Genomic DNA, 17,950 nt, shown 5'->3' on the forward strand with positions numbered 1-17,950 from the left:
TGAAAACTGGCCTTACAAATGGATAATGGAAGACATTTCAGTAATCGAAATGTGTATAGTAGTAGTACTGGAAATGTGAAAATGTAAATAGTGCAGAAATAAATTTCAAACATAACCTCCAATGCAAATTACCATTTCACATATTTGCAAAATTGTAACTCCCAGATGGAAACCTACAACACTTAAACAGTTACAGCAAGAAATTAAAGAGAACTGCCACACAATACAAGAGAAATAGAAATATTAATAAGAGATCTGGGGGTGATAGTGGATAAGGATCTAAAATTTAGGGGACACATCGCCAAAATTGTGAAGACAACACAAAGGCTTCTGGGAATGATGGAGGACACTGACGTGTAGAAGTAGGGAGATTCTTGTTCCGTTGTATAAGGCTTTGATTAGGCCACACATGGACTATTGTGCCCAGATTTGGTCACCAAGTTTTCAGAAGAATGAAGAGATGTTGAAAAGGGTCCAAAGGCGACTGACTAAAGTAGTTTCTGACCTCTGGAATGTCGAGTATGAGGAAAGATTGAGATGATGTAATTTGCAGAATCTGGTGAGCAAGAGGAAGAGGGGAGATATGATGGAGACCTACAAGTTGGTAAGGGGTTGTTATAGGATCAATGGTTGAGAAGTTCTACAGATAATAGTGGGAGATCAGGGGAGAACCACAGGTCATCCCTGGAAACTGTATAAAGAGGGTGAGTAGGGGAGTGAGAGGCAGGTTTTTTTCATGCAGGGTTGTGAATGATTGGAATGCCTTGCCTGAGAATGTGGTGTCTGCAAAAAGTTGAATGTGTTTAAAACACAGTATGATGAGCTGTGTGTGTGTGTGTGTGTGTGTGATAAAAGGACCTCCCAGATGAGTCTTTGACTCCATGAGGTCTTGGGGTGGTAATAATAATAATAATAATTGCAATGTTTGCAGATCAGTTAGCAATGCCTTGATGAGGAGTAAATGTTACATCATTGTAACATTTACTCCTAATCATAAAATTATTAAATTAAATTAAGAAATTAAACATAGTATGTGTTTTTGCAAATTTGTAATGCGAAACTGTAATTTGCATTGGAGGTTGTTTGAAATTCATTTCTGCCCTGTTTCTGGACTTTATTTATATTTTCACATTTCACTACCACTTCTATACACATTTCCATTATTCAAATGTCTGTCACACACAGTAATCTACCATTTATCTGACCATATCAAGAAGGCAATTTGTCATATCAATAACTGAAGTACAATTAGATGTACCAGAAGTTAGTTAACATGCAAGGGTCAGTTAATTGAATTAATTGAAGGATCATTGTTTTGAAGGTTGGATAAAAGTAGATTACTGTATATACCAACATACATGCTACATTACAAAACAGTATTATCACTCATTTGGGAATCATTAATCCTACCAGTTTGACCTCTGGTGAAGGGCCAAAAAAAACCAGCATTTTTTTTTTGTTTCTGTTGTCCTGTTTTTTTATATTGCTAGAGATCAATTTCAGGCATATTATCCTCTAATAAAAATACTGGTTAAATTCTAATGGTATTAGTGGTGGTATAACCAATAATATTTGAAATAAGGGCTCAGGTTGTCAAATAATTACCTAGAATCCCGTGATTGGTGGAGACCTACAATCCTAATTTGTGACCTGTTTGAAGCATAGTTATATGGGTCGAATATGTGCCATCCATGCTCAGACTGATTTTTTAGTCCATCATTACTGTCGAGTTGAGGGTGATTGTGTAGAATTTCACAGGTTTCTTTAAAGTTGCATTCATACCAGGATTTGGTACAATGTACCAAATCCTGGTATGAATGCAAGGATTTGGTACAATGTACTGAACAGGGCCTTTCCAATCATTTCTGTGTAGAGTGTCCAGCACATGATTAGAAAGGCCCAATTTTCCATTAGTAAATGTGACATGTCATTTGTTCCTTTTTTTTTTTTTTTTTTGGGACTGGAACTGTACCTCTGTTCTACCTATATATGATAACTTACACATGAAACGGATTCAGTATACACTGTACCAAAACCTAGTATCAGTGAAAATTTAGAAAAAACTAGTCAGTAACCCTAAACTAATGGTGGTCTAAAATTTGGTCTGAATATAGATGACACATTTAACCAATATAACTTCCACTGCAAACAGGTCACAAATTAGGACTATAGGTCTCCAGCAATCACCTATGCAAGGACTCCAGGCAACCATTTGATGATCTGAGCCCTTATTTCAAATATCAATTAAGCTACCACTATTAATGATATTAGCATTTAACCATATTTTTAATTCAAGGATAATGACTAAAATTGATCTCTAGCATTATTAAAAAACAGGACTCCAGCTTTCATGTACTATTCCCCTCCCTCACTACATTAGACATCAGGCTAACAGCTGACCAATTGAGTGATTCTTTCACATATTATGTAAACTGTAATTGTAGCTTGCATTTTTGTATATATAAATGTGAGTATAAGGTCCAGATAATGACCTTAATATGAAGGTTGAAATGTAGCAATTATTTCGATTTATATTAACCTCTCTACCGGCCGAGGTGGATGAAATAGTGAGACCTACTTACACTTCTTATCCATGTTATTCAATAGGTGTTACAGAATCGTATCCAGATATATACGTCCTGGCTGGTTGGGGGGTTAAATTAAACTTGTTACTTTAATGTGGTAGTAGCTTCCATAATGAATGCTGATCATTATGTAACAATGAAACAAAGCAAAAATTAACAAGGGCAATTAATAGCACAGATTACACTGGTGTAAAGAACATTATGACTGATCCATATGGTGTTGGCAGTCAGGATATGGAGTGATGATTGACTCAAGCTATACCCTTTTCCAAATGGTTGAGGAAAGTATAAGTATGATAATTTCTCTAATGAGGACCATGACTGTGAATGAGTCAATGCATAGGTTATGCAGAAGAAATGATGTGGAATTTGTGGATATGTGTAGTGAGTTTGACGACAAAAGGACATATATAAGATGAATGGTTTGCACTTGAAGTTTGGAGTCTGGAAAAAGAGCTGTGGAATGGAGTGAGATTGGAGATGTAAAATCAATGGGGAAAGAAGTTGAGTAAGTCTGTAGATACCAATGAGGCAAGTGAAAGTGAGAATGTACAAAAAATGTCTGAGATAGTACTGCTGGTAACAAATCAGAATGAGATAGTTAATATAAAGTGTGAAGATAACTGTGGGCCTAGGGAGTCTATTCTGCTTTATGTACACTAATGCCAAAAGTATTCACAACAAGGAAGGGAGGAGTTTTTGGCATTGGTTAGTTCTTCCTGGCAAAAGTTATTGGTATTAGTGAGACATGGCACTTTCAGAGAGAGTAGAATGAAAAGGTAAGGGGGAGAGGGGAGTATTGTTGATGATAGATGATGAACTGCAGGGCATTCAAATAAAGATGATTAGCATGCACATGAACAGTACAAAGCACAGACCAGAAGAGTGACCACTATTGCAAGAAAGGAAATATATGGATATAAGAAGAAATCAGCTGTGCAAGCCAAAGGGTAATCCCAAAGAGTTCTTTTGGTATATGACAAATAAAAGAAAAAATGATTACAGTAGAATAATTTTTATGAATCCTTTGTGATCACGTTGCAGGGGTATATCATCCAGGTAGAGATACTGCAGTAAAGAGAGGCAAGGGCTGATATGGAAATGGAGAAAGACGAACTGCAGGTGCATAAGATATTACAGAACCTTGATGTGAATACAGCTACAAGATTAGATGGTATATATGCTCCAATACTGCAAGAAGGCACAAGGGAAGTGGCAGTGCCTTTGACCACACAGCATAATTAAGTCTTAGCTCTTGATTGGCCCCAAGGGGATGGAAAAAGGGTAAAATAACCCTGTTGTATAAAGACTGAGGTAGCATATCAATCAATCAGCATCTCAGGAGTGGTGGTCAGAGAATTGGAGAAGTTGGTTAAAGGAAAATTCAGGAAGGGATAGATAGGAATATGATACTATATGGGGGCCGCATGGTTTTACGAAGGGTATGTCGATCCTCAGTAACTTATTCACATTTTATAATAAAGCAACAACTGAGTTGGATGAAGGTAATGGCTGCAGAGTGATACTGCTGGACTGGATACATAAGTTACATCAAATGGGGATGGCTATGAAGTTGGTGATGGGTATTAGAGGGTGGCTGGAGAGAAATGACAAGAGTTTATTCAGGAGTAGAGTCCAGTAGAAGGCCAGTGATAGTGGTGTGCCACAGGGCTCTGTACTTCATTCACTAGTTTTCACTAGTGAACGAAGTTTAGTTTGCACATTAATAATAACAACTGGAAATAATCTGAAAGATATCCAGTTTTTTTGTCAAAGATGTAAAATTGGGTAGAGCAATAATCAATAAAAGATGATGTTATTTTGTAGGATGATTTAAATAGATGGGCAATATGAGCAAAGGAGAATGGATGGCAATTTAATGTGGCAAAGTGCAAGGTTATGCACTTTGGGATGAAAAGATCACCAGGTGTACACACACTGATTGGAACTGTACTAAAGGAAACTGATGCAGCCAGGGATTTGGAAGTGTTGATGGATAAGGAGTTGAAGTTCAGAGGGCATACTGCAAAACTAACTTAAACAGCTCATAGGATTATCTGGTTATTATTGAACACCCTGATAAGTAGGTTATTATACTTGCTGATAAGACCTTGATACGATCCTGTCTGGACTACTGTGCACAGATCTGGTTACCTGGGCTCTTTGGAGATGAGGAAGGGATGGAGAGGATTCACACAAAGTGACCAAGGAAGTGGCAGGTCGACAGAATGGTCATTAGGATGATAGGTTGAAGAGTTTGTGGACAGTAGAAATGGTTGATAGGTGGAAAAGGAATGATATAATAGAGATATACAAATTACTAAAAGGTTTTAATAGATAGGCCTGATACCGAGGAAATTTTTCACTACAGGTTTGGTGTGTGTGTGTGTGTGGGGAGGGAGAACTAGAAGCCATTCCTGGAAATTGAACAAGTATATGTGAGGACTAGATATTTTGAATGGAGAGTGGTGAATGAGTGGAATGGTTTGCCAGAATTTGTTGAGGTGCCATATTGGCAAATGAGTTCAGTATGAAGTGAAGTATGACAGATTTTGTACAAATCTTGGTTAGTACGTGGTATGATGTTCAGGGCCTCCCTCAGTGAGTCTATGGAGCCCACGGTGCCTATGTAATAATAATAATAAGTTTTTCATATTTGTGTTTTATTCCTAATTATGTATACTACAAAGTGTAGGAAACTGGATGAATAAACTATTTTTATTAGTCTTTTCTCTTTGTAGTTCATACTGGATATGAGATCATATCATGGAAGGTTACTGTCACAAACAGAAGAACATTGTAAACTGGAATGCTAGTATATGCAAAATCAGTGTAATTCAGTGACTGTGAATGAACTAAGTAGACTAGTAGAGTATGCTTAGAATGATGGAAAAGTGTGATCAGAGTGGGAGCACATCGGTGAGGTGGTTTAGGTTTCTTTGAAATATAGTGAATTTGTCAGACTGATTTTTACATAGTGTACATTAGAAAAGGTTCACTTTAGTGACTTTTTACAATTACACATAAAATTTCTTTCTTTCAGCTGACAGAACAGTATAGAAAATACTGGAGGATATGAAATTCAACAAAATAACATAACTCGGAATACAGCTCAATTATATGAATCAAGACTGTTTTGCTTTTCACATTCTTGTGAGCAGATTTTGTTTGTTCATATCCATAAGCATTTATGCTGTTTTTCTCTTTTGAAACAATTCTTAGTTCAACCTTCTGAGGATGATCTGCCATTGTTAAAATTTCAGAATTGAATTTAATCCTGTAAAAGAGTACAAGAGAAATCCTGTAGTACTTGTGATGTTTGCTAAAGACTAATAATGGTGATGACTAGAGATTAGTATCAGATGCTCTTAAAATTAATTAAGATGTAAGCCTAATGTTCTCTTTCTCATTTTACATTTTGATCAAATTAAACTTGATTAAACAAATCTGATGAATTAAACTTCTGAAATCAGGTAGCACATCACAATGCAACATTCAAGGCACAGATGAAAATATGGTAATTTAAGTTGTAAAACTTGCAAGGCTGAAAGAGACAACATACACTCATGTTCATAGAAACCGCATCGCCCTTATATAGAGTTTTTAGTAGTTAAATGGTCATTTTCATTGGTTTATCATATTTCATCGTATTGCATCATCTATCATTCCTATCAGTTTCTGTATAATGTAATAGTTGCTACTATTGTGTCAGAATTTTTTTATGCTATAAACAGACAGCAAGAGCTAGTTTTTGCATTTTCGTGTTGAGATTGCTATGGTTAGTTACATGCAGTTAACATCTCACAGAAAAATTGATTCAGGCTTTGAATAGATAAGGCTATTCCTCTTGTGAAATAGTTAAAAGGGTATCCTGTAGTCAATTTTCTATGGTATGGCTGCTGTCGAAAATGAAGGAAAGAGATCTGCTGAAAGGAAGAAGGAGATAGGAAGAAAGCCACTGTGTATACCATGCCAACATCAAGTTCTAAAGCGGTTCTGCCTCAAAAATCGCTGTGCACCATCCAGAGAAATGAAATGGGACTGGGAAAGACAAACGGGAGTTGTGGCAAGCTCTGCAACTGTAGGAGAGGTCTCATTCGACAGGGACTAATAGCTAGGTGGCCTAAAAAGAAGCCCTTGATTGGCTTGCTTAAATTGGTGCAAAGAGCATACCAAATGGAGTAATTTTCTGCCAAGAAAAAGTTTAACCTGCAGGTATCAATGGCAGCCAGTTTGAAGACGATCAGGGGAAAACTTCAACCCTGACTATCTGGTATCAAAAGTCAAATTCTCAGCCAGTCATATGATCTGGGGCTGCGTGTCGTATCGTGGTGTTGGTCGCCTGCATTTTACAAAAGGTTCATTGAGTGTATAAGTGTACCAGAAAATTTTAGAAGACAGAATTGCTGTCTCCTATCAGAGACCAGTTTACCATAATGACGAACTGCATCTTTCCAGATGACTCTCCCTTTTCAAAGGGCAAAAAGTGTAAGTAATGCTATTATAACCCTAAAATGTACTATACAAACTGAGCTTAGTATTTAAAAAAGCTTCAGTTTTTGTTGCAGGTTAATAAGTGGCTCAATGAACACTTGATTCAGTGACCACCATGGCCAGGAAACAGCCCAGATCTCAACCCTATTGAGAATTTGTGGTTCTAAATGGAGACTGAAATACAGAGAAGAAGCTGAAAACACTTCAGGAGTTCCAAGAAGCCATTATAAGGATATGGAACTATGAAATAACAGTTGCATTCATCAGGAAATTGATTTTGTCAATGCCCCCACTGATTCCATACAATAAAGAAAAGAGGAGGACACCCACAAAGTATTAAAGCAAAATGTGAATTTTTAGTTTCGAATGGTAGTAAAACTATGTAGCTGAACTAAATTTTGATATCAGTATTTGTTTTTTAGTGAAAATATCACTTTTCACTTCATCCTTCTTCATTATTTGTGTTTTATCCCTGTTCAAATAGGCATTCAAATTTAATTACCAAAAAAATAAAATAAAATAAAATAAAATAAAATAAACATGGTGACAGCAGGTGATGCAGTTACTATGAACACGAGTGTACTTTACTGTATTAGTCATGATACTATATGATATGATGCAATAGAACAATATCCATTCAAATATGTATTGATTTATTTTTATGTATAAAAATTGGAACAAGTGCAGTATACTTCAAAACAGTTGTATGCATATTATGATCTAATGTACTACATTTCAGAAAGATATATTATTCCGTTTTCCTAAGGTATTTACACATTTGATAATGTGTAAATGCCAATTCAGACACTTTCTTTCATCTGATAAAACAATGATCAACATTTAGTATAATGGCAATTTTGAAATTTCAAAAGAATTTACACTCACTGCAAGCCAAAATAATAAAAAATTTCAAGTTTTTTTCTGTTAAAAAAATGAATATATATTCTTAATTATTTACATTTTTTATTTGATGATTATTATTACATGGCACCTCCAAGGACTCATTGCAGGAGGTCATTCTACTCCACTCTGCTACACACATCTCACCGACTCCCCTAATTCTCCTACTACACACAACTACCATCAATGTCATCTACCACCACAACTAACAATATTTATTGTCTGTAAATTTCATGTGTTCTGATTATTTTTTGATCTTTGATTATTTGATTATTTTAATCAAATATAATTCATTCGTTAATAATAACAGTAACAATAATAATCACTTTTAAAATAAATAAAAGATTATTATTATTATTATTCCTAATTCTGATATTTTACAGTTTCTGTTTCATGAAATTAGCTTGCAGAGAAATATATGTTAACTGCTCATTACTATTACAGATTGTTGTAATCAAACTAGAATTTAGACATGACATATAGCGAACATTAAATCACTGTTAGTATTATCAGTAATAATATTCTGATATGTTTCATGATCAGGAGTTTGCTATATTTAGTGATTGGGTAGCAAGACATTTCAAGGAGATGGCTTGATAGTCAAATAGGCACATAAATTGCTTAGACACTGAGGTTGAGAACTTCCCATTTCTTCTATTAGTTGACCTTCAGTGTGATTCATAATCATCTGTAAATAAACAATATATTATTTTTCACTAATTTCAAACAGCATTCCGAAATATTGTGAAGTATTTCGGAATATTTGTATGTATGTACATACAAATTTTGTATATACATATAGTTAGGTATGTTTGTATATGTACATAAGTTTGTATGTACATATACAAACATACCTAACTATGCAAACATAACTATGTATATACAAACTATGTTGAGAGTTTATTTTTCACTTGGTTAGACTATAATAAGTTTAGTTTAATCCTTTATCCAAGTGTGAGCAAACAAAGTTTGCACCTGAAAGTATCTTCAGGACTGGGGTAAGGTAGTACAACACCGGGCAACTCGTTGCAAAGGTGGAGAAAGCTCTCAATTCTCCTATCTCAGTATCTCCCATAATGCAAAGCACATCTCCTTGTGGATATGTGTAATGCTATGCATTAAGACAAGGGCCACTACCCATACCAATTTCGACCTTTATTGAGGTTTCGTCAGTGGGAGCCAGGCCCAGTAGTGGAGACACCAAAGCAGAAGCAATGAGAGGTCATCCCAACCTATAGGAGTTGCCAAAGGGTGTACAACCTTATTATTAAATTACTATGGATTCAGAGAAAGATGTTGAGAGTCTATTTTTCACTTGGTTAGACTATAATAAGTTTAGTTTAATCCTTTATACAAGTGTGAGCAAACGAAGTTTGCACCTGAAAGTATCTTCAGGACTGGGGAAATGAAAAATAAACTCTTAACATCTTTCTCTGAATCCGGAGTAATTTAATAATAAGGTTGTACACCCTTTGGCAACTCCTATAGATTGGGATGACCTCTCATTGCTTCTGCCTTGGTGTCTCCACTTGGGCCTGGCTCCCACCAAAGAGACCTCAATAAAGGTCGAAACTAGTCTGGCTAGTTGCCCTTGCCTTAATGCATAGCATTACACATATCCACAAGGAGATGTGCTTTGCATTATTGGATATACTGAGATAGGAGTGTTGAGAGCTTTCTCCACCTTTGCAACAAGTTGCCTGGTGTTGTATTACCTTACCCCAGTCCTGAAGATACTTTCAGGTACAAACTTTGTTTGCTCACACTTGGATAAAGGATTAATCTAAACTTATTATATAAACTATGTATGTACATAGTTTGTATGTATGTATTCTTGTTTGTATGTACTTTTATTATTACTAATAAGTGATGCTTAAAACCCATTTTTCTGCAATTAAAACTGCATTTAGCATTACAGTCATCCCTCGACTTACATCCTTTCGAAGATATGTCCATGATCCCATAATGGAATAAATAAAATTTTTGACTATACTTTCGAACAAGATGCATGCAAGCATAAAGTAAAAAGGTTTTTATTTAGCAACAATGCAGTGGCAACAGCGCATTCAGCAGCAGCCTCCCTCGGCAGTCGGCACTTGACTTCAACAGTTCCTCTGTTGATTTTGTCTTTGAAAAATATGTTATTTGTGTATTTATCATTAAATATTTCATCCATCTTATATCAGTGATCTTCATCAAGTTCAAGGTCATGTTTCTCCCTCCAAACACTACTTCATTGATCCAACCGATGGATCAGGAAGTTCTAGTAGCATTGAAAGTTTATTATCTACGGAGAACTTTTTTCACAAGCCATTTCTGCTGATGAAGGAAACGACCAGACTCTCATGCAATTCTGGAAAGCATTCAATATTTATCATGCTATTAAAAATATTGCTGTAGTTTGGGATGAAGTGATCTTTCATATGAGTGGCATATGGATAAAGACATGTGCACGATTATGGAAGTTTTGAAAAAAACGAAGACCTTTGTATGAGTGAAGAAATAATGGGCCTAGCAAACAACCTGAATCTCAAAGTGAATGATGATGACATAGTTCAACTCATAGGAAGTGCCCCTGAAGAGTTGAACAACGAAGAATTGGTCGAACTGGAGGAATGTGTTGCAGAAGAGGAAGAACAAGAAAAGAAAGAGGGAAAAGAGAAACAAGAAGAGGTACTTAAACAATTCACAGTGTCTTGCAGAAATGTTCTCAAAATGGTTGAAGACATAGACCCCAATGTTGAACGCTACTTATTGGCAGAAAGGAAAGAACATGATGCTTTTGCTTGCTATAAACAAATTTATGGTAAAAAGAAGAAGAGGGATAAGCAAAGCACATCGGACATTTTCATAAAAAAAAACAAAGGTTACACCAGAAGAGCCGCAGCCTCATCCTTCGCATAGGGAAGGTAATGAAGACATGATTGTGAAGGATGATTTGGATGATTATTCTCCTGTTTTATAGTGGCAATAATGCACAGTACAGTTTTACAATAAGGTTTTAAAATTAAAATGACAGTCTACTTATTACTGTTAAGTCCCTAACCCCTATAACTCGGTTGATTTAATGCATCAACTTACATCCAAACCGACTTACGTCTTGCCTGATGGAAAGGAACCCAGACATAAGTTGAGGGATGCTGTACCAGTATCAACCTGCGTGTTTACTCAATTAATTAATAAATGAATACTGTATAGCTGAGATAAGTCTACGAACAGTAGTAAGTCATGATATCACATACATTTCTGGAATAATGTCAGTTCTAAATGACTGCAAAAATTTTAAGAAATTTAGTTATAACCATCTACTATCTGCTTTGTATTATAATTTGTTTTTATCCATATTTTACCCTTAAGCAAACAATGGATGATGGATAAAAACAATAATATAATTTCTTGTCAAATATAATATACTTTCTAAACCAGTAAAAAAAAATTGCTATAAGCTCTTGGAGGTTCCTTGCTGATGCTCAAAACCCACTTGCTTAACACTTAACTTTTATGTAAAAAGTTGTAATATTTATAAGCAAGTGAACTGTATTAAGCTGCAATAATGTGATGGCTTATAGGTGGAACAGGGAAAGTCATTTCTGTAAAATCTTAAGTAAATGGAAAAGTTTATTTTAGTTAAAAAGTATTATGAAAATACAACAAGCTGAAAATTAAATACAAGTTTATTAGACTTTCTGACATCACACTACATCTTCAGAGAGCTGGTGGGGGGGGGGAATAAAAAAAAACGGAGTAAGGGAGAGAGAGAGACTGAAGAACAAAATGGCACAGTTTTTATATGTATAAGTGACGTGACATAGAACTTGCTATAGAAGGTAGTCAAACAGGCAAAAGTTGTTATTCAAGAAGGTCTATATGTGGGTGATTATGAGATGCTCTATGGTCAACTAACATCGATACATTGGGTTGATGAATTGTGTAGAAAAGATATTGATAGTGCATGAGAAATGATAAGGGAAGCAATTCATAACTGCATACTAAGAGTTAAGCGAATAAACAGAGTAGGAGTGAGATGGATGAATGGTGAAATCAAGCAAGCAGTGTTACAAAAGAAGTTATGAAGGAAGTACAAGACAGTTTGCAGTGAACAGATGCATGAAGAATATAAACTACAGACTAGAAAAGCAACAAGCATGGTTAAAAAAAGAAAAAGTAGAATATGAGAGGAGATTAGCCAGTCAGGTCACAGCTAATCCAAGGGAAATTTTCTGCAAGCAGGAGAAAAAATAATTATGGCAAGTTGACACTGGTAAATAGTTATGGTAGTAGAGCAACCACAGCAAATGATATAGTGGAATTATTTAATGAACAATTCACCAGCATATGTCATGGTGTGAATGATGCTGTGCAACATGTAGAAGGGAGGCAAGGATTAGGAGAATTAAAGGTGAAAAACTCAGAGGTGTATCAAGTGTTACCTGGGTTAGATGTTAACAAGGCTGTGGGAATGGATGACATATTATTATTATCCTAAGACCCCATGGTGTCACAGACTCATCCAGGAGGTCCCTTTGTCATACACACACAGCTCATCATACCTGGCCTTAAGCACATTCAAATTCTCTGTAGACATCACACGCTCAGGAAAAGCATTCCAATCATTCACAACTCTGCATGCAAAAAACCTGCTTTTCACTCCCCTGTTCACACCCTCCTTATACAGTTTCCAGGGATGACCTCTTGTTTTCCCCTGATCCACTATTTTATGAAAAACCTCTTCAACATTGATCCTATAACAATCCCTTAACAACTTGCACGTCTCTATCATATCACTCTGCTTCCACCTATCTACTAGACTGTAAATTGCATCTTCTCAACCTTTCCTCATATTCAACATTCCAGAGATCAGAAACCACCTTAGTTAATTGCCTCTATACCCTTTCCAACATATTTTCATCCTTTTGAAAACCAGGTGACCATATCTATGCACAGTAGTCTAAATGTGCCCTAATCAGGACTTATACAATGGAACAAGATCTCCTTAATTCTATAAATCAGTGTCCTCTGCATCATTCCCAGAATTCTTTGTGTTGTTCTCACAATTTTGACAATGTGTCTTCTAAATTTTAGATCCATATCCAACACTGCCCCAAGATCTCTTATTTCCTGTACCTCCAACAATATATCCCCACCAAGTGTAAATTCTACATCTCATCTTTGTAATTAAAATAATAATAATTATTATTTTCTTACCCCCATGGAGTCACAAGATTCATCATGGAAGATCAATACTAGTGAACACAAAGTCTATCATACTACTTAATTTCATCCAGAGTCTGCATGTACATCACCCTCTCAGGCAATGCATTCCATGATCCTACCACTCTCCATGCAAAAAACTTACTTCTTACCCCTTTTTACTCACTACCTCCTTTTGCAACCTCCAAGGATGGCCTCTTGCCCTTGTTCCTTTCCTTCATTCTATATGAAAGATCTTCTCAGTGTTAATAGGATAATAACCGTTCAACAGCTTAAATGTCTCAATCATATTCCCCCCCCCTTGCTTTCTGTCTAACAAACTCTGTAGTCTGCATTCCCTCGGTCTATCCTCATAATCAACATTGTACAGTCCTGACATTATTTTTGTTATCCATCTGTGCACCCTCTCCAAGGTTATTTCATCCCCTGCAAATCCAATTGACCAAATCTGAGCACAGAAATCCAGATGTAGTCTGATAAAATCCTTATACAATGGGACCAGCACACTTTTACTTCTCATCGTCAATGTTCTCCTCAACATTGCCACAATTCTCTGAGATGTCTTCACAACCTTTGCAATATGACCTCAGAACTTTAAATCTCTATCTATAACCACCCTCAGGATCCCTTGAATTCCATACTTCTTCCAGTATAACTCCACCAAGTGAATATGAAGCATCCCATCTGTGGATCCCAAATGATCCACAGATGGGATGCTTCATCCCTTGAAGAGCTGAAACATCACCACTATTACTAATAAGTCTCCCAAGCTTCACATCATCTGCAAATAACTGAACATCTCCCTGCAGTCCTATGACAATATCATTGACATAAAGACTGAACAGCAATAGTCCCATGATTGAATTCTGTGGAACTCCACTTGTAACCTTCCTACTCCCTAATTTCCTCTTTATACAGCTCGCTGATATCTATAAAAGAGTCAATCACCAATCCAATACAATAACCTGATATCCAAACCCATATGATGCAACTTAAAAATCAACTTGTCATGTGGCACTCTGTCAAATGGCTTGGGGGGGGGGGGAATGAATGTATGCCTTACCTTCATCCACTGCTCTTGTTACTCTATTGTAAAAGGTAACCAGATTACTAAAACAAGAATGCTCTTTAACAAATCCATGCTGGCCTGCATAAATAATATTACCCTCATCTGCCCAATTCTGTATGCGAGTTCTTACCAATTTCTCTAAAATCTTAACTACTCAAGAATTACAAACAGGCCTATAGTTTGATACCTCCATTCTACCACCACCATTATGCAATGGTACTATCTTACTTTAGAGCCTCTGTAGCTCAGTTGATATAGATAAAGCCCTTTGGTCAGAAAGACCTGGATCCGATTCCTCTCAGTGATGTGAGGAACCTTTATCTGGACTCTTTTGATGAAAGGTGAGTTAGCTGGTCTCATACGGAAGTAGGGTTTTTTCACCTAGAAACTCGGGTTTTCCCTTCCCCAAAATAGGCATACTGGCTCCATGAACACATGCATTTACAGCCATAGGACACCCCAAGAGGCATAGGGCTTACCACCTTATCCTCGAGTTACAGTTGCAGTTGCGAAGTCCAAGAATAGTTGGAAGATCATGGGTGCTTAAGTGCCTGTTAGGACCACTGATGGAGGGATGGATGGACTATCTTTATGACCAAGTTAATGGCACAATAAGTTCCATAGCACATTTCCTTATACACATGATGAAATTTCATCTAGTCCCCTGGCTTATTGATTATTAGCATACTCAGTATTTGAAATACATCCACTTCTAATACTTCACCACTCATTATCCTTCTAGGAATAAAGCCTATGGTACCAGAGTAGAACACTTTAATAAAGTAATCATTAAATAGCTCAACTACATCATCTGCTTTGGTCACCCGATTCCCACATCCACCCAGCAAGACCCATCCACTATCAATTTTTCTTCTACTTGATGAAAGGTGACTTTGATTATTACCCTGGCTTATTGATTATTAGCATACTCAGTATTTGGAATACATCCACTTCTAATACTTCACCACTCATTATCCTTCCAGGAATAAAGCCTATGGTACCAGAGTAGAACACTTTAATAAAGTAATCATTAAATAGCTCAACTACATCATCTGCTTTGGTCACCCGATTCCCACGTCCACCCAGCAAGACCCATCCACTATCAATTTTTCTTCTACTTGCTGCATAGCGAAAAAACTCCTTGAGATTCTATTTGGATTGATGTGCACCCTTGTTTTACATGTGATTCTATATCATATAATTCTAACTGCTAACTTAGATTTCAAATATAGACTATGCATTGCTTGATATAATGTCCAATTTACACCATAAACAGTAGCATCTGGAAGAGTTTTTCTCTTGATACCTTGTCATATGCCTTTCCCAGATTTACAATACATACATATTCTTGTTATCATTATTATTATTATACGGACACCTCCACATAGTCTGAAGACTCATCGCAGGAGACCCAATCTATCTACACAATATATCATATCTCTCCTTGAATCCATTAACAGACAACGCACTCACAACTGACTCTGGAAACCCATTCCACTCATTCACAACTCTCCAAGCAAAATATCTAGTCCTCACACCCCTACTTAGCCACACCTTTATTCTACTTACAGGGATGAACCCTTGTTATGATTCCTCTAGCCAAGTACTGAAATATTTTTATATATTTCTATCATATCCCCTCTTTTCTCCTATCAACCAGACCTTCAATTTATCCTCTGACCAAGGTCACTCACATCAAAAAACACTAAACTCTTCTAGAGGAGTGATATCAGCATGTAGCAACACGGTTAAGAAAATATCAATAGCAACTCAAACGCATATGTCTATTCCACCAACTGATGATTTCTGTATATGCAGTGATCACATAATGCTAAATGTAGCACCCAATTCTTAACTTTGATAAAGTTAAGAACTTGGGTTAAGAACTTAAAGTCAAAAAGAGTAGAAGCATCAGAGGAACAGGGATGCAAATGGAAGTTCATCTGAGGCTATCCAGTGTGAGATAAACGCTAATAGAACAAAATATGCAATTGGTTCTGCTATAATTCAAGGGGAATAAGAGAGAATGTAAGTGACATACATTGGCAAATTAGCATGATAAGAGTAGATCGAGTAATTATTATTTAACGATGGGGAGAGGAATAGTCACAGGGAAGAAAGGAAATGGAAAGTGCTGGATCTGATCACAGCATCAGAGAACTTAACAGTAACCAATCTAGCCATGCTGCTTCTACCTGGGGAAAGTGATCATGTAGTCTTGACACAGAGATTACAGATGTGTAGAATTTTCTGTTAAGAAGGGATACATGAGGAATCACAACGCAGGTGATTATGTAAGACAAGATGAAGAGTCAGCTTTCAGAAGTCCATGACAAGAATTTGGAAGGGAGAAATGTTGGTGCAGAGCATGGGATGCAGCCAAGGGAGGGGTGGGAGGGTTGGAAGAAAGCAGTATACCCAGAGTTAGAAAGATAAATCAGGTAAGAGTTAGATTGATGAATAGCCTCATCAATCTAAGACAAAGAAATAGTTGTGGACGGAATATAAACACAAAGGTGGTCAAGCATGTCCATAAACAGCACAAGGCACAGGCAAGAAGGGTGACCTCTATGCTGGCCTGGTTGGCCGTGTGGTTAGCATATCCACTCTCCAGCCAAAAGGCTGCAAGTTCGAATCCTGCCGTGGGCATGGATGTTTGTGATTGTCTTTGAAAATACTAATGGTGGATGGTAGATGCCATTGGTGTAGTTACAGTTCATTGTAGTAGGTGGATTTAGTGGTGGGGACAGAGAGTGTTGTAGAGTAGGTGCCCTCCCTCTATGAGTCTTTGGACTCCCTGGAGGTGTCACATAATAATAATAAGAAGGAGGAAGGCCAAAGCTAATTATGAGAGAGAGCTAGCTGATGTGTGTGTGTCATATAAAACAAGGAATGACTATGAAAGGATGACTTTAAAAAATACTGATGATGGGGAGGTAACAGAAGCAAACCAAACAGTTGAATGATTGAGTGAGCATTTTGCAGGGGTGTACCATCAAAATGATGCTGCAATGCCAGATGTAACATTGACTGATGGGAGAATACTGGTTGAAGAAATGATGGTGTTTAAAATATTGTAGAACTTCAAGAACATAGCCATGAGATTAGATGGCATATCAGCATGTGTATTATGAGAATGTGCAAGGGAATTACCAGCACCTCTGACCAAGCTGTTTAATTTAAGCCTCAGTACTGGTAAGGTGCCAAAATAGTCCCACTGCATGAAGGAGACTACAAGACAGAAGTAGTAAATTATAGGCCAATCAGTTACTCAGGAGTGGTGGTTAAGGTATTGAAGAAATTGTTGAAAAACATAATTCAGGAATGGATGGATAGAAATATGCCAATCTATAAGAGACAGCATGGTTTTATGATAGGTAGGACTTGCCTTAGTAATCTGCTTACTTTTTATAATAAAGTGACAATGGAGTTGGATAAGGGAAATGGCTACTAAGTGATATTGCTAGACTCTGCAAAGGCATTTGACAGGATTCCATACAGAACTCTGTTGCATAAATTGGAGCAAATAGGGATGGATATGAATCTGGTGATCTGGATTAGAGGGTGGCTGATGGACAGATATCAAAGAGTGATTTATGGAAGAGTTGAGTCTAGGAGAAGATAGGTGACCAGTGGTGTACCACAGAGCTCGGTACTTGGTCTTCTGATGTTTAATTTGTACATCAATGAT

The 17,950-nt window shown here is 36.7% G+C and overlaps 1 protein-coding gene across 3 annotated transcripts in view; it reads right to left on the bottom strand.

Moving 5' to 3' along the window:
* Positions 1-7,743: 7,743 nt before the first annotated feature.
* Positions 7,744-17,950, bottom strand: part of LOC150101414 (uncharacterized) — a 510,839-nt gene continuing 500,632 nt past the window's right edge. For all 3 annotated transcript variants that reach the window (XM_090400454.1, XM_090400453.1, XM_090400455.1), the window contains one exon: positions 7,744-8,667. In XM_090400454.1, coding sequence (XP_090256580.1) covers positions 8,560-8,667 — 108 coding nt within the window. In that variant the 3' untranslated portion in view covers positions 7,744-8,559. The remainder of the gene's footprint in view (positions 8,668-17,950) is intronic.

This window comes from Typopeltis vanoorti, chromosome 11 (assembly GCF_054136105.1).
Source record: "Typopeltis vanoorti isolate ZY-2024b chromosome 11, IOZ_Tvanoo_1.0, whole genome shotgun sequence".
In the NCBI taxonomy this organism is placed as follows: Eukaryota; Metazoa; Arthropoda; class Arachnida; order Uropygi; family Thelyphonidae; genus Typopeltis; species Typopeltis vanoorti.